The sequence below is a fragment of the Camelus dromedarius genome, chromosome 29 (genome assembly GCF_036321535.1).
Source record: "Camelus dromedarius isolate mCamDro1 chromosome 29, mCamDro1.pat, whole genome shotgun sequence".
Classification (NCBI taxonomy): domain Eukaryota; kingdom Metazoa; phylum Chordata; class Mammalia; order Artiodactyla; family Camelidae; genus Camelus; species Camelus dromedarius.
Window position 1 is genome coordinate 15,717,544 of NC_087464.1, and position 15,967 is coordinate 15,733,510.

Here is a 15,967-nt window from a genome sequence, read left to right on the forward strand (position 1 = left end):
CCCTGAGTTTGGAGGTCATGAAACCATCAGCCAGCCTCTTAGCGTCAGGCACAGGGATGCTGCCCCAGTAGGTGGGGCTTGAATGAGTAGCCCTGGGGGAAGGCAGGGCCCAGGAAGCAGGCTGGTGCTCCCAACAGCCTGAAGGGACCCTCAGGCTTCTGACTGGTCCTCCAGCAGGGGTGGAACCCTGCCTTAGAATCCTGACATCTGTTAACAGCCATCCAGCAGCCGCCTCCCAGGATGCCTGTGTTTGGACAGACCAGCAGGAGGCCTGGCCTGTACAGCCCCGTCTTATCCTCAGCAGCAAAGCCCAAGGTGGTCCTTCAGCCTTAGCTGGGAGATGGGCCAAGTGGTCACTGAACCCAGAGCCTCTTCCTAAACATACCTTGACAGCCTCTGTGTGTGTGTGTGTGTGTGTGTGTGTGTGTGTGTGTGTTACACACGCACAGCCAGGAGCAAATCACAGCACAAAGAGCTGCAGTGGACAAGGCTAAATCGCACCTAAAGTGAATGCCAGCTTGATGGGCAAAGGGAGCCAATGAAGGTTCCTCCAAAAGGAAGAGAGACCTGTCTGAGCCCCGGGTGCAGGATGGATTGGAGCGGGGGATAAACAGGACACGAGTTCCAATCAGGAAACTCACACAAGCTTTTCTGACAACAATGATCAAAATTTTTGAGGCCTTTGATGGGCCAGGCTTTGCATCAGAATTTATATACCTTCTCCCCATTAGTCCCAACGCCATGGAGTCTGTCCTATTAATTGCATTTTACTGATAGGGAACTGAGACCTAGAGAGATTTAAGTCAATTGCCCCAAGTCACTGAAAGTCAGGATTTGAACTCAGGTCATCTGATTTGAAGCCTTGTGCTCCTAATCCTCCACTATATTTAAACCAGGAACAGAAAGAAGACTAGACTCCTGGTGGGGGGGTGGTCAATAGGTCCCAGTGCTGACAGCCACACGTGTAGGGAGAGGGATGGGCAGCAGGGGAGGTCAATTGTGTTACAGAGAAGCAAGTTTAACATCCCAACCAGTGGCAGGTCTGGCCAGCAGGGGGAATCTCAGAGCCGGCTCTCTGGACTGCAGTCAGGAATAAAAAAGTAAATCCATGGAGGTGATGGTGAAATCTGTGGAAATGGAGGAGGCTGCCCAGGGAGAGGAGCCAAGGACAGAAGGGGTCAGGAGTGAGGGGGTGCCAGTCCAGGGTCCCAGGAGGGGGTACTTTCAGAAGGGTGTGGCTAACACATCCAACACAGCAGAGGTGAGCAGAAGGGACTGAGAAGTGGCTTAGGAGTTACCCTGGGTCTCCTGGACCAGGCAGGGGGCTTGTGACTACTGTCCACCAGCCCACCCGGCCAGCCTGCCGAGACTGGCCCGCAGAAAATATTCACTGCCCCCAATAGGGGCAACTCGACAGATGGGAGAGAAGCTCTGTTCCTCCTTCTGCAAGTGGGAGTACGGGATTCTGGCCAGGCTCAAGCTACAGTTAGTTATTGGGGAGGCAGAACCATCCCAGATCAGAGATGTGAGGTGGGAAAAGATGCTTCTTTCACGGTCTGCTAGTCCCCAGGAGAGGCCAGACCAGGTCTGGCGTAGGAAACACTCCCAGGAGGGACTCCTGAAGCCAGCAACCACCCAGTAAGACTGACGACAAACCAACCCATGCAGCTCCACGGAGGAGAGCTCTGTAACAGGGAAGGGTAGGCCAAAGGACCCCCTGGGTGGGGAGCCCCACATATCTAGCTCATTCAGAGACCACAGCCCGAGACTGTTATTCTGTCCCTGCTCAGCCAAGAAGCCCTGGCAACGGGAGCTCTCCGGGAGGAGCCACTTCCAGTCTAATTTCCCTGACGAAGATCCAACAAAGCCACACCCTCCTTCTGGCAGCCACATGGCCAGATGTGCTGCCCAGAGGCGCCTCTGTGTATTAGTGTGGCTCTCAAAGTCTGTTCTGGAAAATTCGTCGTATGTCTCAAGGCATTGAATAGTAGGGTGGTTTCATATGCCCCCTTCCCAGCTAGTCAGTCCCTTCTCTATCTGCCAGCCCCCTTCCCGGATCATCAGGGTGCTGGCCTGCACTGCCCCTCCGCTGGCCACTTCCTGATTGCCCCTGCATGTGGCAGGTACGGGGATGGAGAGGGGTACCCATGGGACTTTCCTCCCAGCCCTAGAGTGAAGATGACAGTGGCCTCCAGGAACTAGTGTGCTCAGCCAGGAGGCCTCGTGCCCACTTGGCAGAGGCCTGACCCCTCCCATCCCACACTGCACCCCACCCTGGGGTCCCCTGTAGCTCTGAAAGCAGCCCAAGTTCACTGAGTTTCTAATAGTTTCTCCAGCCCACTGCTCCAGTTGCAAAGAAAATGGAAATGGCCAAAGGGGAAAACCAGCAGCCTCTGTCTGCCCCCCTGGTGTGGGAAGGAAGCAAAGCCATTCCTGAAGAAAACCTCCGTGCAGGTCCCCTGGGCCCCTCACCTGGCAGCAGCCATGGAACCCAGGGCTGCACAGTCTGGAGCGAGAGAACTAAGGGCAAGAGTCCAGACCCCTCCAGTGTGATCCCCCCGAGTCTCCTCCCTCTCTGCAGTCAGGCAGGGGACACAAGGATGCTGTAGCTCGGGGAGGCCTCAGGGTGGGGACACTTGCCCAAGTCAAAGCTCATCTCGATGGAGCAATAATGAACCACAGCAAGAGTTCAGGGGGTGATATAAATATATTTTGGAAGCTACCCGTGTCCTCTGGGGTGAAGAGCCAGCACAGAGGGCCCCCCACGCCCACCCACCTCCTCCCCCATCTCTCCACAGACCCATCCCACCCACTTCTGTCTCTTTCCAGGCTTCAGGGCAAGGAGCAAGAGGGGTCTCTGGGGAGCTGAGGGGGAAGTGTCAGGGGACCGGGTGGCAGCAGCAGGAGTGGCAGCGTCATGCCTCAGAGCTGAAGGGCATGAGACTGTTCTTTCCAGCCTGGGGCCCCAGGGCCTATTTCTCCAGGGCCATGGGAATGTGGGGTGTGGGAGCAGCACTAGGGAGGTCATAGAGGCCAGAATCAGGGACCTGGGGAGGTGCAGGTAACCCATGCTCCCTACTTTGCCCATCCAGAACTACTTGTCCATCCCAGAACTACTCAACTCCCACAGTGCCTAAGAGAATGGGATGGCATGAGGGTTGGGCATGCAGGAGGGGGAGGGGGAGGGAAAGGAGGAGGGAGGGAGGGGGAAGGGTGGGAGGGAGTGAGAGGTGACTGAAACCCCGCCCCTAGGTCAGCTACAATCAGGAGGGCAGGAATGGGTGGGGAGGCAGCAGGTCCACTGAAGGCTGGGAGGACCAGGGAAGGGGCAAGTGCCCTACAGCCCTTCCAGTCACTTCAGCCGGGCCCACCACTAACAGCCCAGGAGCTCCACGCGCAGGGTGATGCGGTTGTGCCAGGCCACGGGCAGGATGCGCACAAAGCGGGCCAGGAAAGGCGTCTCAAACATGTTCTTCTTGTGCGAGTTATTATCGAAGTTGCCAGGGAAGATCTAGAGGCACAGAGGGTGTCAGGAGGACTCCAGAGCCAGCCCCCCCTCCCCTCGGAGCCCCAGATCAGACTCACAGGGCACTCCTGGAGTGGTGAGGGCAGGACAGCTGGACAGACACTCACCTTGCCTTCCACGGCCCCCTGGTCCCTGTATTCAGTCCAGTTCTCACCATCATCACTGTAGGCCACCCTGTAGGCTGCCACATACTGGATATGGCCAAAGTCTCGGGCCCCCTGGGTGATGATGCCGGTCACTCGCCTCAGGGAGCCTAGGTCAATCTATAGGAAACAACCAACCACGTTTTCTTTATTTGGACCAAATCCAGTAAGATAGAAAAAGGCAGGCACATAGGGGCACACATTTGAGTTTCAGGAAAACTACTTCACTTGGCAGAGCCTCAGTTTCCTCATCTATAAAATGGGCATAAATAATGCTACCTACTTTGTCAGACACCATTAAACACTTCACTGCAATGAAGCCTAGGTTTCAAAGCCTGGGCCCTGACCAACCCACGGCCAACCCCTCGTACAGTGAGAACAGAGACAGAAGAGACCACAGCCTACAGGGGCAGGAACTGCTCCAGAGGGCCCCTGCAGGGCCGTCCACAGCCTGACACCGTCCTGGGGAAGTCGAAAGGCTGGCAGCTCTCCCGGAACCCGGCCCCACAGGCTAATGTGCTCCCCGCTCCCCTCCTGCCGCCTGTCCCTGCCCATCCCAGGGAACCTGCCACCTGCCCCTGGGCAGGCAGTGCCAAGACCCAGGCTGCAAATCCAACTCACTGCCAACCAGTAGGGGAGCCCTAGGCATGAATCCTCACCCTGGCAGAACCCCGTTTCCTCATCTATAACATGAGTGGATGCTTTCATTTCCCATGACTCTCCTGATATCCAAGGGCTGTCCCATGGCCTGTTCTCAGACAGCGAGTTAGAGAGTGTCTGCTCTGAGCTCAAGCAGAGAAATCCCGAGGTGCCTGGGTCAGGCATGCCTCCTGCAACCTGCCCTGCTGTCTACGGGCTCAGCCTTATCACCCTGCGGCAGCCGATGGAGGTAGCCTTACCTCTAGACACACATGGGCGCGCACACTCCCACACACAGACATTCACACCACCTGGGGCTGGGGGCCTTGGTGGAAGCAGCACTAAGCTCCCCCACTCTCCCCTCTCTGAAGTTACATAATTAGGAAAAAGAGGGGGCGTGGGGGACATGAGAGGGCAAAGCCAAACAAAAACAAGGCTATGCAGAAACTCCCTCCTGGGGAGCAAAAGCCTGGGCTGGGCCAAGGTCAAAGATCTGGCAGTCCCACCCAATCCTAGCCTACCCCAGCCCAGCATCCCAGGAGGAGCCTGACCCACCTGCAGCCACTCAGAGGCAGAGTTGGTCTGGGCGGTCCAGGCGTTGAACTTGCCCTGATTATCCAGCCGTGCGTAGAAGGGATACCAGCTAAAGGCACTCAGGCCCCAGGTCTTGTAGAAGCTGGAGGCTGTGATCTGCTTGTCGGGGATGGTGCTGTCCTTCAGGCCTAGGGGTTCGGCGCATCCTGCCAGCAAGGGGGGGCTGTCACCTGGATTAGGGATCCACAGCCTCCCAGGGGTGTGAGCACGAGGCAATGAAGGGGAAAGAACTCTGTGGCTCCTGACCCATCCGCTCAGACGACAGATAGAAGCTCCTTCTGCCTTTCAGAGCCAACCGTCCTACTTTCTTACTGCCAGCCCCACCCACTCCTAACCTCACCTCCCACTCCCAGCCTCACGTGCTCTTCATGGATCACCCACCGCTCTTCAACCTCCGCTCTTCACCCTCCGCACTAGCACAGGCCCTGATCCACCACCTCTCACCCACCCTCAAGGCCTGACTCGTGAAACACCTCCTCCCAGAAGCCTGCCCGGACCACCTCACTTGAGTGGGACTTCTCCCTCCTCCAGACTCACAGCACTTCCTCTGTCACTCCTACAGCACAGCCGCTATCCACACCACTGAGTCCTGGCATTACCAGCATCTCACTGATTCAGTGCTTACATCAGTCATTTAATCTACCACACAAAAACCAGGACAAAGAGGAAACCAGTAACCCCATTCCAGAGATGAGAAAATTGAGGCTGAGAGACATTAAGCACTGTGACCAAGTCCACCCCCTCTAAACACACACACACACACACACACACACACTGCTAATGACCATGCCACTCAGTGACACTTCTCCACCATTTCTGCACCCACCCAGAGCCGGGAAGGCCTGCCTGGTGGTGACCCAGGGATGAACAGGAAAACCTCCTGCTGTGGAAGCCAAAAACTCAGAACTGCTGGGGCTCAGGACCGACCCTGTATCCCTGCCCAGCAGCCCCTCCCAGGGAGTTCACACACTCACTACTCTGCGTGCTGTCAGACAGGCCTAGGAGGGCTGCCTGAAAAGCTGGCCTTGGTTTGACACAAGCCTGCCCAAACACTCAGGAATGTGCCGGGCTGCTTTGTCCTCATTGTCTGCACCTGCAGGTGTCCAGAACAGTCAGGGACAAGCAGGGGATAACCTCCCCGGAGAATGATGGGCAGATCTTACACATGGCAGAGTCCCCACTCCATTTCATCTGTCCCTTTGCAGAATCAGGGGTGGAGGAGTGGGCCTGGAAAGCCGTGGCTCCCTCTGGAAGCAGACTGTAGTACACAGCGCTCCACACCACTGTCTCCCAGACACTCGCATCCTTGCCACTAAAGACATCTGCCTGCAGAGTGTGCTGATGCCGACCAATCATACCATCTCCCCGTGCGGGCGGTGCATCAGGTAGCCTCCACCCTCCTCCCACAAAGAGAGGCCGCTGGGCTGGGCCACCGGCCCAGCTGAGCCACCGCTCGTCTCCTGGGCCAGGCCTGGAGGGCGTAGGCCCAGAGCCCTCTGCAGAGGACTCCGAGGCATCGTCTGCTCTAGGTGGACCCTTCTACAGACCATCTGCTTCCAGCAGTTCATCCCCCCGCCCCTCACTTCTGGGCCCCACCCCAGGAAGTCAGACTGCCTTCCAGATACAATGCAGTTGGGTGGGGCACCAAGCCAAGGGCAGGGCTCTCAGCTCCAGCACTTGCTATGTGACCCTGGGAGCTCCCTTCCCCTCTCTGGTCCTCAGACTGTAAAATGAGGTACAAAAGCAGTGCGCCTCACAGTTCAGCTGGGGACCTTATTAGTGTAAGGATTCTGTCTGTGCAGGTCTAGGGTGGAGCTGGGAGTCTGCACTTCTACAAGCTCCCCGGTGACACTCATCCTGCTGGTCCACAGAGCTCACTGAGTAGAAGTCTCTAATCCATCCACTCCATTGACCCCCCACCTTGGTCCAAGCCACCTTATCTTCCCACACATCCCTTGCCTGGAATGCTCTTTCCAAGTTATTCACATGGCTTGATCTCCATCATTCCAACCTCTACTCAAAGGCCATCCCAACAGGGCAGTCCCTCACCTCACCCCAAATCACCCTCGTCACATCACCCTCTCGTGTTTCCTTCATAGTTCTTACTGCTATGTGAGCTTTCTTTCATTTGCTCCCTGTCTCACATCAGCCTCACCTATTAGAATGCAATTTCCATGACCTCAGGGATCTCACCTGTATCATTCTCTAGAGCCAGGTACTCAGAAGGAGCTTAATAAATATCTTAATAAATGTCTATTGAGTTGAATAACTAATCAATTCATCAAGGACACCATGCCCACCAGCGAAGAGGAATCCTGGGGCAGGGCCTGCCCAGAAATGCCTCGACCTCAGCCCCACACACGTGCACACGTGTACACACACAGGCACACAGCAACACTCTCCAGCTGACTGGAACGCCTCCAAGGGAAAGGAGGTGGTCCAGTCCTTGAGCCAAGCAGACAGGGAAGCCTCACTTCCTCAGCTCGCCAGTCTCGCCTTCTCTTGGCTTTAGAGGGGACCAGCTGTGAATAGACTCAGGCAGGCAACGTTAACAGCCAAAGGCTTCAGATTATGACAGTGAGCAGCGAGGGACTCCAGGGAGAGGCGCCCAGGGTGGGGGCCCCCAGACCTGTCTCTGTCCTTCACAAATTGCCTGAATCTCCTTTTAGCAGAAGTCAGTCTTTACCTCTCCCACTTAAAATGATTAGGCTCAAAAGGCAGTGACCCTGAGAGTAAGAACTGTGGAAAGGGGGCACAGAGGTTGGGTGTCGGAGAAAACAAGAAAGGCAGAGCGCCACCTCTGCTCTGCAGCTCTACCTAGTGAGCCCTACAGTTCTGCCAGTGGCCAGCAGGTGGCACTGTAGCTGCAGAGAGGGAAATATCAGGCCTCAGAGAAAAGACTGGGCTGGGCTGAGCTGAGCAGTGACAACGCCCTCAACCCAGCGCCTGCACCCTGACCACTCCAATGGCCAGTTTTTCATGGCTCAGCAGAAACCTGTCCCTTTCTGGTCCCCCATCCTTTAATCCGAGAATGTCCGCGGAAAGGACAACAAGAAGCACCAGCTCCAGCCCTATGACCCTAGAACCCCCCATGTTTCTCTTGAATACAGACCACAGGCTTCGGGGAAAAACTGTGGATGGGTGGGTGTCAGAAGCCCAGGGATCTAGACCAAGTTTTAATACCTACCAGCTGTATACCCTTGATAAATAATTTATCTGAGCCTCACTTTCCTCATTCATTCATTCATTCACTCACTCACTCATTCATCATTTATTGAGCACCTATGATCCAGGCTCTGTTCTAGGCACTGGGAATGCAATGGTGAACAAAACAAACTCCCTGCCCCCAGGCTGACATCTGCAAAAGACAACTAATGCTACATGTTCTAGAAGCTAAGGAACCAATCAGAGTAAGTGAAAATATTTTGAAAACTGAAGTGGTATCTTTTTCCTCTACCAACCAGAAGAGAGCAAACACCTGGGCAGGGCTGCTGATGGCCAGGTGATCCCTCTAGTGACCATCTCCTGTGTGAGCCCAGGTTCCTCCACCTTGCTGCCACCCTACCAGCTCAGCGTGGCTGAGAAAAGAGGGGGCAGGGAAAGCAAGCCCCTAGGATTACACAGCCCGCAGCACTCACCATTCAACTCACAGCCAAGGAGCTCAAAGCGGAGGGTGCAGCCCCGGTGACAGATGACGGGCACCAGCCTCACATACTGCACCTCCAGAGGGATGTCAAACAGGTTGACCTTCAGGCCGTTGTTGTCCATATTACCCACAAACACCTACACGGGAAGAGGCAGATTGCAGGAGTGGGTCAGCAATGGACAGCCCCACTTCCTGGGGTTGCCTCCTCTTCCTCTTCAGGCAGGAGCTCAGTCCTTCCTCTGGCCACCTCACAGCCCTCAACATGATTCCCCTTCTCAGACCTTCCGTGGCCTCCATGGGGCCTGGGCATAAGCTCCCATTTTTTACACAGGGCCACCTATGACCTACAGGGTGCCTCTGTGCAAATTAGGAAAAGGTACTCCTTTCTCAAGACATTTTATTCTAACAATTGTCCCACAGAGAGAAGCACACAAACATCTGATGTCTATATTGTAAGTGGTGCTTAGTAATGACATCTTTGAGCAGTGTACAACACGTACAACTGTACACAGTATCCTTGGAGGCTCTGAATGCATCCCAGCTCCACCACTATAGCCACTCTCAAGTCATTGAACCTTTTTGAGTTTCACCCCTCTTATCTATAAAGTGGGGCTGTTACCTGTAATCATAGGCCACAGGCACAATCTGGGTTTCCCGATTTCTGCGAAGCAAGAGGCATCTGAAAACCCACCTCGTGGCCCATTACCCAGGGTACCCTCCCCTCACTGGGGGCCCTCAAACAGCACTGGAGCCCCAGGGGTTGCTGATCACAGCCCTTCTTTAGGACTCCAACAAGCCTCACCTTATCTCCTGAGCCCTCTGTATTCTGGACGAACTGGAACTTGCGCCCATCGACACTATAGGCCACCCTGAAAGTCTTCAGGTACTCGGCACTGCCTGCGCGGCTGGCACCCTGCGTCACCACACCTGTGACCCGCATCTTCCGCAGCAGGTTCACCTGGACCAGGGCAGGGAGGATAAAACCCTTATCTCCCAGGTTCTTTCCACCCCTACCCTCTCCCCTCAACCCAGCAGAGAACAACCCAAGCATGACAGAGAGGGGCTTTCTCATCCGGGCTTTGGACCCAGCACACTAACAGGGACAGGTCCCCAGAGGCCTCATCCAGTGCCAACAGCCCCTCCACAGCCTAGCGTTCGCTCCCTCTCATCCTGCCCACCCACTCCAGGTGCCCCAAAGCTGCCTTCCACTTAAAGATACTTCTACCTATGGGAACCTGCAACCTTGCTACCGGGACCCCAGGTATGAACCTTGCTACTGGTGATCTCACATGATGACCCCCAAATGTGGGCGCCCTCCCCTCACCTTCTCCCTTCCCATCACACTGCCCACCCCTTCCATACCTGGATCCAGGGGTTTCTGTCATAGTTGCTGGATGTCCACGCATTGACGATGCCCGTGCGGTGCAGGCGGGCCAGCTCCGGGGCCCAGCGCTGCAAACCCATGAAACCCAAGTGCAGGGACGAGGCGGAGATCTGGGAGTCGGCGATGGCGCCCGTCTCCATGCCCAGTGGCATGGAACAGACTGAGGGGGGGAGGGAGCAGTCAGAAGGCCACCCAAGCAGGTGCAACCCAAGGGACACGAGAACAAAACAGTGTGGCCTCTGTCAAGGACCTGGAGCAGAGACCACGAAGGGACCATGAGGGCTGAGGAAGAGGTAACAAGAAAAGGTGAGTGGGAGGAAAAGAGGGGCTGGGCAGAGTCGCGGGGGGTTGGGACCCAGGGCTGCCAGGAGGTTCCGAGCCAGGCCAGAACTCACGGCACTGCCATAACTGGCAGTCGGAGTCCCTGCCCGGCTGCAGTAGGTGGTCTCATTTTTACAGGGCATCGAGCAGCAGTTATTTCAATATGGAGGCTGGGCTGGTGAGAGAATTTCAGTGTGGCCTCCTCTTCTTCCATGTCCCCACCCCACCAGGAGGACCACCCCATCCAGCCCAGCCCCTGGCTTCCTCAGGAGGATGGTTTTGGAAGAAAGGGAGCCTCAGATGGCGCCTCAGAAGGGGCGCCTCATATGTTCAGTACACATATGAACAGTACGTGTACTGCACATAAAGGGTTGAGCACCTCTGCATGGAGTTTTCTAGAATCCCACTGGCAGGAGTTTTCTGGGTGAAGTTTGAGTGCCATTCTGTTTTCTCTCATTCCCTTTGCCTCTTCTAAGTACTGGTTCTGACCCAGCCATCTGGGAAGCTGTCCCTAGCCAGGGCCCATTGCCTTCACCATTACCCCAGCGACGTGGCCCTTGGGAGCCGAGCCTGTGCACCTGGACCTTAGCTCCAAGGTCCTCAGCAGAGAACGCAGGGACAGGTCCACTCTTACTCCATTCCCCCGGGCTCACGTCGAGCTCAGTGTACAACACTCTTGCAGGGAGAGTGAGGCACAAAGCGAGACCATACGCCCCAGATCAGAGCCAGCCTGTGGCTGAGCAGAGATCTGAACCCAGGCCTGCACTGTCCCCACCCCCATATGTCCACACCCAGATGGCCCCACATGTGCATTCTTTGGGTCTGTGGGGTCCTTGTGGGCTCCAAGGAAAGACACCACATAACAAATACGGAGGGGCTGCAAAGAAAAAAAGTGGGGCGAGGGTTGGGGGAGTTCCTCCACCTTTGCAGTCGCCCCTGCCTTCTGCCCCAGGTGTTACCACATCCAGCCCAGGACAGACCCCAGGCCGAGAAGCAGAAAAGAGGCTAGATGAGTAACTCCAACTCAGGCACACCCAGGGTTACCTGGGCTCCCAGCCCAGTAATTAGTGGGCCCACTTGGCCTCACCAGGGCTCTGTCGGTCTTGGCAACCTCCCTCCAGACATACACATGCTTCCTCTCCCTAGTATCTCAGATTGGCCTCAGCCCAAGGCCCAAGGCCCTCAGTGCTGTCTCCTCTGATGTGAAGGGGGAGGCAGACACTTTACCTGCCCTCCCCCAGAGGCTGGCTCCCACCCAGCTGGCCCAGCCCTCCCCCTCCTCCCAGAGACCATCCCCACATCTGCCTACAGCAGAACTGCCTGCCCCCTGGCCATGAAGCTCAGTGACAGACCAACTGGACTGCAGAAGTCTGCCCCCCACAACCCCACTCCACACACCTTAGGCCTCCATGTGGACAAGCCCACCCCACAGCAGGTTAGAAAGAGTCCTAGGCCAGGAGGGAGCATGGTGCGGAGAGCCGCTGCTGGCCAGGCCTGCTGGGCACCCACCCAGGGCCATTCTGTGGCCCAGTGGATAACCAAGCAGGCCAGGCTGGTCAGCCCCTCTGCGCACACCGGGCCTCTGACCACCTGACCGTGAGGGGACGGCCCCATGTGCCCAGGCCTCTCCCTCCTCCCTGAGCTCTGCGATGAGGCCAGAGGTCAAACCTGGGCCGGAACTGTCAGACCCTGAGGCCCAAGCCTTATAAACTGACCTCCGAGGCCCCCAAAGACTAAGAATGTGCTGGTTTTCTCCTCTTGGTAGAAAATTCCCAAGACTTAACCCTAATACTGTGCATCTGGTTCATGGTGATCCAGAAAACAACACTCCCACGACCTCTGGGGTCACCACCGCCCCTCACTCCCCTCAGGGACGTCAGGCCTGGCCCGCAGTCCCAGGAGAGAGGGCCAGACAGGAAGAAGCCTGAGGGGGAACAAGCCCCCACCCCCGCCTGGCTGGGGCTCTGTCCCACCCCAGTCTACCCAGAGGAGGCCCTGACACAGGGGTAAGGCCAGCACATGGCCTGGGCTGCCAGGACTGTGGCTCAGGGTCTTCCACCCCAGACACTCACCTATCTCACAGTGGATGCCTGTGTGGCCATGAGGGCACTTGCAAATGTACTGGGTGAAGACATCCCCTCGGTGTGAGTCATTGATCACCTGGCATTCGGCATCATTGTGGCAGGGATTTGGGAAACAGGGACCTGGGGGGATGGGGGGCAGGAAAGATGGGACAAGGAGATGGGTAAGATGGGTAAGAATTAGCTGGGGACAGAGACAGGCAGCAGCAGGTGGGCCAAGCCCAAAAGGACCCTTTGCCCAAACTCAGCTGACTGCTCACCTCCCCCCGCCATCTCCTCCTTCCCTCAATCTACCCAATGGGGCCTGGGCCAGCCTAAAGCCAAGGATAGTCCTGTGTAGGTGAGTCAGCGCAAGTGAAGGAAGCATCCAGAATTCCAAGTGGCCTGGGAGCTTCGAGGGAAAAGCTGGCAGACAATGGGAGGGGTGCTGGGGACCAGCACCTGCTTCGGGATCAGCTCAGCCCAGCAGCCTGGGCTGCAACTGGGAGCCAGTGGGGAGCGGCAGGCACAGCCCAGGGCAGGTACCTTTCTCAGTCTCATTGCATATAAGGCCCGTGAAGCCTTCAGGGCAGAGGCAGTAGAAGTTGGGTTTGTCCTGGTCCAACAAGCAGGTCCCACCATTCAGGCACTGGCTGGAGTCACAGAAGTCACCTGCAATGGCAGTTCTGACTCAGGAACAAGCTGTTCATTCAGTAAATATCTGGGGGGCCAACTACCATGTATGTCCTGCGCCCTTGAGACAGGGAAGTCAGGTGCAGTCCAGGCTCAAAAAGCCAGGGGAAGGAGACGGACAAGTCACCAGGTTATGAAGAGGCACCGTGAGCTCTGACAGCCGCCCGCACAAGGGGCCAGTGGAGGATGGTTTCTGCCAGGGAGCTGGAAGTTTCAGAGGTGGGGACATTTGAGCTGGTCTAAAAGTCAGAGTGGGAGGGTGCCAGACTGGGGAACGAGGAAAGAACTTTCTAAAGCAAAGCAGAAGCACAGAGGACAAGTATGCTGGAGAACAGTACGACATCACTGAAAAGGTAGGTTGTGGCCAGACTGAGAGGGACCCTTGAGAACAAGTTTAGACTCTTCATCCTGCAGAACAGGGGCTCTTAGTCTTCCTTCAGCCTCCCCACCATCGTCCACCAGGGAAAAATAATCAGAGACTCTCAAGCTTGAGGTGGGAGTGGGGAAGCCATTTCCAACTTGGGGAAGGAGAATGTCAAGAAAAGGCCACCTGCAGAGATGCAGATGGGCTGCCTTGGGGTAGGGAGGCGTCTGGTAGCTACACAAAGATCCCTCTGGCTGTGTGCAGAACTGTGACTGGAGCGGGTGAGAGAGGAGACCAGGAGGGCATCAGGGAGGCTGTCACAGGCCTCCTGGTAAGAGAGAAAGTCAGGCGAAGGGGTGAGGAGGAAGGGCAGATTTGAGAAACACTGGACAACGACTAGAGAGGTGGGAGGAGGGCTGAAAGGACATCACAGCTTCTGGCTAGGGGCCTGGGTGACAGATGTGCACTGTTAGCCTGACCCCAGTCCTGTGACTCGGGTGAACCTCAGCCCACTAGGTCAGCCAGGCCTGCGGAGCATCTTGTAGCTGACCTTAGCATCCCAGAAGGGCATCCCCCCCGACCCCATACCCAAACCCTTCATTTGGGGTAAGACATGGGAAATCTCTTCTCTTCCCCACGGAGTCATGCCGTCCCAGGCTGGAGGGCCCTCCTGAAATCCCAAAGCCCCAGAGAGCTGGGTCTGGGCTCCAGAGAAGGAACACCGTTAATGAGTGATGGAGGCCTCGGAGCTCCACCTCAGCGTGGGCCTCGAGAGCTTAAGGCAGCTCCCAACGAGCTATTAGTCATTGGCTTTAAATAGCAGGTTAATCCCCTCCCTGACCTGACAGGCGGCGGGCAATGCTGCGGCAGAGGCTTGGGAGTAGCCAGAGTCCTGGGCTCCCACCCTATCAAGGTCCAACCCCCCTGTGTCCCCTTCCCAACCTCACCCCTGCCTACACTGCTCCAGGGCAAAGCAGCGAATGGGGAAAAAAGGAAAGTGAAAGGTGCCCCTCCCTGACAGGCCCGTGACTGACTCACCTGCGCACTGCGGCGCTTCCCCCTTCCCGAAAAGCCAGACCACCCTCTACAAAACAACCTGTGGGATTTCAGGGTCCTGCCCTCTTTGGGAGATTTCCCCAGGGACATTTTGCCAGGGCTCAGGCTGTGGGGACAGACAGGAGTGGAAAGGGACTTTGAAGACCCAGCCACCAGTGCCTCCGGGAGAGCCTGGTGTGGCCTTAAGGCTTCCGCTCCAGGCCCAGGGATCAGACTGTCACAGGATGGCAGAGTCAGGGCTCAGCTGTGACCCTCCCCCCAACCTTGCTTCAGTCAATCTTATTTCTTTGAGAAAATGATGGTGGGGGTGCCTGAAGTCTTTGCCATCTGCCCCCATCCCATGGGCACCCTTTCCTCAGCCCACTGTGAAGGGGATGGGACATCCCCATGACCAGCCTGCTGGAGGCCCAGCTGTGAGAAGGCCTCCTGGGCGGGGGAGGAGGACCAAGGAAGATAAAGCTACAGGCCAAGGCCATGGGGGGGGGGGGGGTGGACGGTGTGTCAGGAGCTGCCACCTCAGGGAGTCCTTTTCCAAGTCCCTGCCCAGGCTCCTGGGCTCCACCTGGAGCCCCATCCGTTCCACCGACTCCCCAGCGCTCCGCTTCTCTGATCAGACACCTTTTAAGCGGAGGACAAAACTCCAGTGAACCCACCAGCAGCCAGGGCTTGAGAGGGAGTTACCAGGGAAAGTTGGCTGGAGAAGACTTATCAATACAAGAGTCCTAGAAACTTCCAGGTGAAAGGCGAGCGCGAGTCAGACACAGTTCAATGGCCTCATTTTACAGATGGGAAAAGAGAGGCCCTACACAGCGGATTCCTTTGTTCTGTGTAAGCCACATCCCTGGGGGAGGCTGGGCTGTCACCCAATGTCCCGAGTACCCGCCCAATGCTCAAGCTTCCAACACCGGTCAAAAACCCCCGGCACGGAGACAGCCGAGCGCATCCCTGCCTCCCGCCGGGGTGCAGCGAGAGAAGTCGCCCCTCCGCTCGGCCCCGGCTCTTTGACCAAGTTTGTAAACAGTGGAGGCAGAGGGAGGGCGCGGCGGCGAACTTCCGAGCCGGGCGGAGAGGAGGCGCGGGGGCGAGAAGGCGGCGCGATCCACTCACCCGAGGCGGCGAAGAGTCCCGAGGCGCAGAGGAGCGCGCCGCAGAGCGCGGCCAGCAGACGGGAGCCTGGCATGGTGTGCGGACGCGGGCGCGGGACCCGGCGCTTCGGCTGGTCAGACCCGCGGGTTCTCACTCCTTCTCCTGGACGGGAATAAATCAGGCAGCTCAGCACCTCCCACTGGGCCACGTGCTCCGCCCAGGGCGGCCAGAGGCGGACTCGGGGCGGGGTTCCGCGGCCGGGGAGGGGAGGGTGGGGAACCGAGGGGTCCGCGGCCGCCACCTCCTGCCTGGGCCACGCCCAGCGTCCCGCGTGGTGCTGGTGACCGAACCCCCAGTCCTGGGTTGACTGGGCAGGAAAGGGCTCAGAAGGAGTTGTTTGTTTTTTGCTTTTGGGTTTTGTTTTGTTTTTTTAATTTTAGGCTTAAGAAAACATG

The 15,967-nt window shown here is 57.0% G+C and overlaps 1 protein-coding gene across 1 annotated transcript; it reads right to left on the minus strand.

Moving 5' to 3' along the window:
* Nucleotides 1-2,688: 2,688 nt before the first annotated feature.
* On the minus strand, nt 2,689-15,687 carry MFGE8 (milk fat globule EGF and factor V/VIII domain containing). The gene is made up of 9 exons (XM_031440545.2): nt 15,534-15,687; nt 12,860-12,985; nt 12,326-12,457; nt 9,911-10,092; nt 9,351-9,506; nt 8,541-8,685; nt 4,864-5,048; nt 3,634-3,789; nt 2,689-3,511 (listed from the first exon to the last, which is right to left on the minus strand). Exons 1-9 carry the CDS (start codon nt 15,604-15,606, stop codon nt 3,374-3,376), a joined length of 1,293 nt encoding a protein of 430 aa, XP_031296405.1. The 5' UTR covers nt 15,607-15,687; the 3' UTR covers nt 2,689-3,373.
* Between the last annotated feature and the right edge of the window lie 280 nt (nt 15,688-15,967).